Raw genomic sequence first — 8,832 nt, forward strand, 5'->3', positions numbered from 1 at the left:
GATCCCGGCAAGGAGAAGTCCCCCCACCGAGACCCGCCAGCCGAGCAGGGGAGGCCGAGACCCCGCCCGCAGGACCAGATCCGCGATGGATCCGTGCCCGCGCAGCCGCCCCGGAGCCAACCCCACGCGGCGAGGGGAGGGGATGGTGTAGGAGGCGGGTGCGGGGTGGAGGCCGAGACCGCGCCCATGATGCATGCAACCATATTATTAATTATCAGCCATATTATTAATACGCCTGAAGCCACCAACTTGGCAACGCTGTTGCTACTCCTATCCCCTTGATGAAGGTGTGTCAAATGTCCGGGCCTAATACCAAACAGACATCGCACCAAAACCTAACATCTAAAGCCGGGTGTCCCATCCAAGCCACTACCTGGAATGGGTCCCACATCGGTCTGGCACACTCCCAGTGAGTATCGCACGCTGCAAGGGCCGTCACTTCCATCTTCCATCGGTCCATCCTCAGAGCAGAACTGATGCACCGACCTTGCCAGGCCTCTCTGCCCTCAACGCCACCATGACGCCAGACAACTTCCTCCTCCTGCACGAGTCCATCTCCGCGCATCAGACGCCGAGTATCCACAGTGCCACGCCGCCGAGATCCGCCATCATCAATGTGTAAGATGAAGCACCGCTCCACCAAAGACGCCGCCCTCCGGTCCCTCGAGCCCGTGTGCACCTCCAAGAATGACGCCCCCAAGGGGGAAAGGACACCAGAGAGCCACCGTCATCCGATCTACTGATCTAGGGTTTCCCCCGGAGGTAGCAGAGAGTAGCCTTGAACTTCTCAATGGTGATGCCTTCAGGAAGGGAACGACGCAGACAGCGCCGCCATCGTCAGCCTTGGCAATAGCCAAGAGCAGGCTTTCACCCAGATCTGTTCGAAGACCTTCATCTCTCGTGCACGGGCCGCCGTCATCCCTGCCGGGATCTGGATGATCCGGGGCGCCGCTGCCAGATCCCGGCAAGGAGAAGTCCCCCCACCGAGACCCGCCGGCCGAGCAGGGAAGGCCGAGACCCCGCCCGCAGGACCAGATCCGCGATGGATCCGTGCCGGCGCAGCCGCCCCGGAGCCAACCCCACGCGGCGAGGGGAGGGGATGGTGTAGGAGGCGGGCGCGGGGTGGAGGCCGAGACCACGCCCACGATGCATGCAACCATATTATTAATTATCAGCCATATTATTAATACGCCTGAAGCCACCAACTTGGCAACGCTGTTGCTACTCCTATCCCCTTGATGAAGGTGTGTCGAATGTCCGGGCCTAATACCAAACGGACATCGCACCAAAACCTAACATCTAAAGCCGGGTGTCCCATCCAAGCCACTACCTGGAATGGGTCCCACATCGGTCTGGCACACTCCCAGTGAGTATCGCACGCTGCAAGGGCCGTCACTTCCATCTTCCATCGGTCCATCCTCAGAGCAGAACTGATGCACCGACCTTGCCAGGCCTCTCTGCCCTCAACGCCACCATGACGCCAGACAACTTCCTCCTCCTGCGCGAGTCCATCTCCGCGCATCAGACGCCGAGTCTCCACAGTGCCACGCCGCCGAGATCCGCCACCATCAATGTGTAAGATGAAGCACCGCTCCACCAAAGACGCCACCCTCCGGTCCGTCGAGCCCGTGTGCACCTCCAAGAATGACGCACCCAAGGAGGTAACGACACCAGAGAGCCGCCGTCATCCGATCTACTGATTTAGGGTTTCCCCCGGAGGCAGCAGAGAGTGGCCTTGAACTTCTCAATGGCGATGCCTTCAGGAAGGGAATGACGCAGACTGCGCCGCCATCGCCGGCCTTGGCAATAGCCAATAGCAGGCTTTCACCCATATCTGTTCGAAGACCTTCATCTCTCGTGCACGGGCCGCCGCCATCCCTGCCGGGATCTGGATGATCCAGGCCGCCGCTGCCAGATCCCGGCAAGGAGAAGTCCCCCCACGGAGACCCGCCGGCCGAGCAGGGGAGGCCGAGACCGCACCCGCGGGACCAGATCCGCGATGGATCCGTGCCCGCGCAGCCGCCCCGGAGCCAACCCCACGCGGCCACGGGAGGGGATGGTGTAGGAGGCGGGCGCGGGGTGGAGGCTAGGGTCCCCCCCCTCCCCCGCCCGCGAGAGCGACGCAAGGGACGCGAGGCCAAGATGCTGGAGGTGCAGAAGTATCACAGGATCTCTCCACAAACACACCAATGATGGCGTAGTTTAGGCCCTTGATATCGACTCTTCCCCTTGTGAAATCATCTAAAAGTTCTAACATCCGCTGTCCTACCAAAGGCCAGAATTTCTAGTAGAATTTAACAAGAAAACCATCAGGGCCCGGCGCGGTATTAGTGCGAGTGGCCTTAGAGCATCTCCAACAGGCGCATAAAAGTTTCGCGCGCTAAAATAGTTCTAGCGCGCCACTGTAGCATTTTTAGCACGTCGGATCCAACATTGGTTTGGCAGATGCCCAAAAACGTGCACCCAAAAAAACACGCAGTGCAAATTGTGAAGCGCGCGCAATCCGGCCCTAAAATTTGCAGCTTCTGATAGCTCTTTTTGCGCGTGCCCAATCCTTTTTTGCGCGTGCACTATTTTACAGCTTCTGTTGGAGCTGTCCGGCGTCCAGAAAACCCGGATTTTAACGCGCGGAGCAGTTTTTGTGCGCCTGTTGGAGATGCTTTTAAGTGCCGATTCCAGCTCCACCGTGGAGAATGGTCTATCTTGTATTAATAGAATGGACGTAGCGTCTGCCCACGTTCCATGTCTTCCGAGCCAGCAAGAGCATGCAGTTTTTTTTTCAAGAACAAGGACGATTTCAGTGCCCATCTCGGAGCTGAATGAATCCTAGATCCCTGTCCGGCTGTCCCTGTGGTCACCGGCAACAACCAGCGTTGTTCACCACAGAACTAGATCGGTCCAAGCGACGGAGATCTCTCAAAATCCCTAGGACTTGTGTGGTCAAAATCTTTGGAGCCCGCGGAAAGTGGAGCTGCGACTCTACCGTCTTTTCATTCTTGGCACAAGCGAGCACTGCTGCCGCAAAGTTTTGAGCAATGCAGACGTAGCAGTAAATAGCTTTGGGCTCGTCCTGGTCCTGCAGCTCCGCAGCTGCACCCCCCATGGCCAGGCCAAGGCCCCCGCCCTTTGCTTTTGCTGCACGGCTTGTTGGCGACGCAGGGTCTCATGGCCACCCGTAAATAAATGCCCACCTAACTTAACTTTGGGGACTTCCATCGGCTCCATCTTTGCCGGATGGCCGGCCCTCGGGAGCTCTAAAAACAAAGAGAGAGAAAACGTAAAATGGTCTCAGTAGCAGCCACTCACTCACTGTCGCTGGTATCACCCTGGTCCTAGCTTGGTCCTAGCTATAGCCAGTCGCACCAATTGTAAAAACAGGCTGGTGAAGCAATTGCTCACTTCAAAAGGTTGTGGAGTGCAACAAGACAACCACATGCTATTACTACCACCATCCTCGGTTCCCCGCTCCGGTTCCGGCGCGACCGCGACTAGATAGGTAGATACACACAAGCGGACAAGCCGTGGAAGCATGGCTTGGAGTTTCCACTTTGTTCCCTTGCTCCTCCTCCTCCTCCTGCTCCCCTCCACTTCCGCAGTGGCCACCTCCGGGCACAGCACCGGCAACGCCACCGCAAGCCTGAGGCCAGGGAGGGAGCCGCTCAAGCACCGGAGGATCAGGGCTCTCCTCGGCAGACTCAACAAGCCCCCCCTCAAGACCATCAAGGTTACCATCTCATCTGTACCTCAAAGTGAAACTAGTTCTGCGGTGCGCATTCTTTTCTCCATCTGTTTGTGGTTACGACGGAATGCTTGCTTGTTTTGCAGAGCCCCGATGGTGACTTAATCGACTGCGTTCCCTCCCACCTACAGCCCGCGTTTGACCACCCAATGCTCAAGGGACAGAAGCCTCTGGTAACTAAAAGCATCTCTTTGCTCACACACAGTGCTGTGTGTGTGTGTCTCTCTCTCTCTCTCGCGTGAGAAGTCTTGCTAAGCTAGTTCCATGCTTTACTTAACTAGGACCCGCCGGAGAGGCCCAAGAACTACAACTCCACCATTGCCGGAGCGGTGGTGGTGCAGGCGTGGCATGCCACCGGCGAGGCGTGCCCGGAAGGGACGGTGGCGCTGCGGCGGACGACGGAGAAAGATCTGCTCAGAGCCAGCTCCCTCAGGAGGTACGGCAGGAAGCCGCCACGCCGGACCACCCGCCGTGATTCCACCAGCAGTGGCCATGAGGTTGGTCGCTTTGCACACTGTACTGTCTCCTCTGGCCTCCATTCTCATGGATAAAAATACACTAAAAGAAATAACTCTTGCACTTGCAATAATGTTAATGTATGTCATAGTAAAGTATCGACAGAATGGTTTGGCACTTGCAACAATGTTAATATGTCATAGATATAATTTTTCATTTCCGTAAATGCCGTTTATTTCAGTGGTAGGTCTACAATTGTCTGTAAATTGTACAGTACACCTATGATGACAGCAACTCTGCACTATTACGCCAAGGAAAAGGGAATGAGAAAGAAAAAAAAGGCATCATGTGAGCAAACCAAATTAGTTCTGTAGTTTGCTCTGTAAAAAGAATATGGGAATGAACTCCTAGTGTTGGGGCTTGTGGCACCTGGAAAAGCTACAAAAGAGAAGCCTGTACAACTCAGGAAAAGCATAAAAACAGCAATTAAACAGTTACTACTTGCATATGAGTCCATAGAAGCTTCACTAGGGAAAAATCCAGATTGCTAATTTTTACTTTGCTACTAGGATCACTGGTTGCCTTTGTTCATATCCGTAGGCCAAGATTTGTTTAGATCCATTGGCGACTAGTGCGGCCAGTTTAGATACCTTCTGCTTGACTACACGACTCGGGCATAGAAATATTTCAGTCAGGACAGTGGTCAGACTCCTGTCTGGCAGTGCAGTTTCAGCTGGCAGCATGTGCATCTCATCTGGGTTTTGGAATAGTTTATTTGCCAAGACATGTCCTGCACATTGGTAATTTAACTACGATCTCTGCATGTTATGCTTGCTGTGAAGCCAATGACAAAGTTCTCAAAAATCTTAATTTGGTTCAAACGTAGGGTTATGACTAAACAGATAAGCCAAATGATTCCAAGGGCCAATGCGGTAACTCAGTTCCCTGTTCTGTGTATCTAGTTTGTGCTTCAATTGGGCATCTTAAGCTAAAATTAGGTATTGAAAGGAGCATTTTGTTGCCCTCTGTGATTAAAATCAAAATAGCAGTACCTTCATAAACATTGTCTGATATCGGCACACTTGGCGCCATTGCACGAAGAACCAATACCGCCCTTACCGACTGTATTTTTTTTCTCCTCTAGAACAGTGGTCTGAATTTATTAATTAATCAAGCCACCAGTGGTAAGCATGAAGACTGATGTTTTGTTACAAGCTGTGGACACACATAAATGCCACGCATAAGATTCTCAGCATAAATATCAAGTGCATTGTGTTTACCAATGAGCTTAATCTCCGGAGAAGAGATGCTCAGCAGACACACAAGAAGAGAACCCATGTGGTTTGGAACAACTAAATAAACAATTTGTACATGTGCAGAAGCTTCATTAACCTAATCAAAATTCACGAGCAAATTAACTCGTCTTGAATGATGGGCTGTTTGACTCAACCATTAGAGTAACTTGGTTGCCTTGTCTTATATCCACTGCATTCGAGCAGCGTAGTTACTGCGCCACTCCCCTTCCCCTAAGCGAAAGATTGGACTTACCATACCTAGCTAGTTACTATCAAAATTGAAAAACATACTAGTATCTAGCTGAATAATAAATAATAATGATTGGAGTCTACTGCTCTTAACATAGCTCTGTTTTTTGGAGGCAGCATGCAGTTGGGTATGTGAATTCAGAGAAATACTATGGGGCCAGAGCTAGTGTTAACGTGTGGTCACCCAGGATAGATGACCCATCTGAGTTCAGCCTGTCACAGATCTGGGTCATCTCCGGCTCCTTCGGCCATGATCTCAACACCATTGAGGCTGGATGGCAGGTACATGAACGATAGAGAAGATTCTTGATCTTGAAACAACATCATTGTACTATGTGCAGAAAGAACATGAATGAAACCCTTGTCACTTCATTTTCAGGTAAGCCCGGAGCTGTATGGAGATAGTAATGCTAGGTTCTTCACTTACTGGACAGTAAGTGTCTGTTTTGCACAAACAAAAAAGTTCACCTTTTGCCTGGTCTGATTGCCCCGGATTCAGTTTAACTAAACGTGCATTTCGTAGACTGATGCGTACCAAGAGACGGGGTGCTACAACCACAACTGCCGCGGGTTCGTCCAGACGACCAACAAGATAGCCATCGGCGCCGCTATCACGCCACAGTCGGTGTACAACGGGAGGCAGTTTGATATTAATCTGATGATATGGAAGGTAAATGCCATTTCAGAATCACTGCAGTAATTTTCAAGAAGAATTTGTTGATCTGCATGGCAAATGCATTATGCATGATGATGAACGGTCTGGTACTCAGGATCCCAAGCACGGGCACTGGTGGCTGGAGCTGGGCCCGGGCGTGGTGGTGGGCTACTGGCCGTCCGGCCTGTTCACCCACCTGGCGCACCACGCGAGGATGGTGCAGTTCGGCGGCGAGGTCGTCAACACCCGGCCGCCGGGGTCCCACACGGCGACGCAGATGGGCAGCGGCCACTTCCCCGGCGAGGGGTTCGACCGCGCCGCCTACTTCCGGAACCTGCAGGTGGTGGACTGGGACAACAACATCATCCGGGCGTCCGGCCTCAAGCTCCTCGCCGACCACCCCGGGTGCTACGACATCCAGGGAGGCTTCAACGGCCGCTGGGGGACCTACTTCTACTACGGAGGGCCAGGGAGGAACGTGAAATGCCCCTGAAACCTGACATTGTTAGGCTTTTGCTGTTTCTTTGTTGGTTTTGTTTGTTTGTTTTTTTGTCACCCAATCTTTTGCGACAGTACTCCATTATTTCTTGTAGGATATCATTGTTAGGCTTAGTAGGTCTTTAGCTCCTGGATGCCTATGAGCACTCGAGGGTGGAGAGGAATCTGTAAATTTTGACAAGTGCGTGCCTGCAGGCGTGTGCATTCTGTTTACTGCGTAAGTAGCACCAGTTTATACTGTACCGCTTCAGTGTTTCTGCGGATATATCGCATTTCATCCTGTGATAGATCTCAGTAGCTGTGCATGGAAAGTTAGCTGATACTGCATGCGGTTGTTGTTGGAAATATTAGCATATTTTTTACAATTAATCCATGAGTAAACAGTAAATATGATAAATACGGTATGCATCTCATATCGATACCTAAGCATGTGAGCACGTACAGTACATAGAACCGAAACATTTATGAACATCATATATATGGTCAGCACATAAACGAGCAAGTAGGGGATGAACGAGTCATACCCTCCTGTTGGCCAAGCAAACGCAGCGGCGGCAGCCTCGGCATTGGCCGAGGCCTTATTCTTAGCTCGTCGTCAACCATGGAATCAAAACAGGGGAAGTAGTGGAAGCAGAGGCGGACGGGGACGGATCGGTAGCAATCGCGTCGAGACGCCCCCCAAAACCTTATTGCCGATCTCCCAGACATGATCTTAAACGACAGAGTTCCAGAGGCACTTGCTCTCCAAACCAACCATGCACGCGGTCGTCGGTATGGGATCGTCGGGAGCAGCACAGAGAGAAAAATAATAGATGACGGCTAGGGTTGTGCAAAAGGGAGTGAGTGAACTGAGTTAGGGTTCACTCTGGCTAGCGCCTCCTTATATAGGCCGGCAGGTAGATGGGCCTGGGCTCAGGCCCACGGCCGAGTCCGTGATCCAACCTCCTGGACTGTGGCACTACTGTAACAACTCTTCAATTAATTCAAGATTAATTAACCATTCCTAACCAGCAACACAACCCGCGGCGCGCGGGCACGTCGTGGCGAGGTGGGCGGCGGAGGAGTAGGAGCACGCGTGTACAGCTTCTCTTCCCAAACTCCCAATGGCATGTGGTAGAGCAACCCTTATAAAAGGGTCTCACCTCACTCCACTAGCAGTATGGTACTAATCTTTCCATCACTTGCCATGCACCTAAATGGGCTTTAGAAATTAATCAGGAATTATTGTCTTATGTGGATCTAAGCCCATCTATAATCCAACAGTTGTTACATAGGGGTCACTCACCCTGTTGCTTACCTAGCTTGGTTATTAGACTTGATAGATAGGAGACAGGAGCCACATGCATGGATGATGCTGAACTAAACACATCAGAGTGGGACAACCAGTCAGTCAGTCACAATTACAACAACACTGGGAAAAATAAAAGTGTAGATCAAATGTGAAAAAACCTGAGGTAATAGGCTCTACAGCCACAAACTTGCACTAACAGGAAAACGAGTGACGGCCATCGAAAGCGATTGTGACCAAGCTGAATAAAGCCGCCTGTAATACACCGAGCGCACATGGGTGTCATGGCTATAGACAGCTCCGGAGATGGTGAGCAACAAAACCGCCTGCAAGAAACATTAGATGACGCTATCCTTAGTAGGTGACTCCATCAATAAGCCCCCAAGGAACTACTCACACATCATCATAGAGGCAGCAAGGTTGATGAAGATAGCCTCCCCAATGGTTCCCGCATCCGACAAAGTATCGGAACAGGGCTCCAGATATGATCGCTTCGGAACAGAGGCTTATTGCGGCGATAAAATTGTTTCGGTCTCGCTTCGATGGTTTCAGAATATATGGGAATTTATAGGCCAGGAATAGTAGCCCTTGAAGCAAAGAATAACTCGCATGCTCATGGGAGGGAGGTTAGTAGGAGTTAATCATCGCGCGC

The 8,832-nt window shown here is 51.8% G+C and overlaps 1 protein-coding gene across 1 annotated transcript; it reads left to right on the forward strand.

Moving 5' to 3' along the window:
- Positions 1-3,390: 3,390 nt before the first annotated feature.
- LOC123169265 (uncharacterized) lies at positions 3,391-7,127 on the forward strand. The gene is made up of 7 exons (XM_044587097.1): positions 3,391-3,724; positions 3,826-3,912; positions 4,021-4,236; positions 5,857-6,021; positions 6,119-6,172; positions 6,263-6,409; positions 6,510-7,127. Exons 1-7 carry the CDS (start codon positions 3,530-3,532, stop codon positions 6,885-6,887), a joined length of 1,242 nt encoding a protein of 413 aa, XP_044443032.1. The 5' UTR covers positions 3,391-3,529; the 3' UTR covers positions 6,888-7,127.
- The last annotated feature ends 1,705 nt before the right edge of the window (positions 7,128-8,832 follow it).

Source organism: Triticum aestivum, chromosome 7D, assembly GCF_018294505.1.
Source record: "Triticum aestivum cultivar Chinese Spring chromosome 7D, IWGSC CS RefSeq v2.1, whole genome shotgun sequence".
In the NCBI taxonomy this organism is placed as follows: Eukaryota; Viridiplantae; Streptophyta; class Magnoliopsida; order Poales; family Poaceae; genus Triticum; species Triticum aestivum.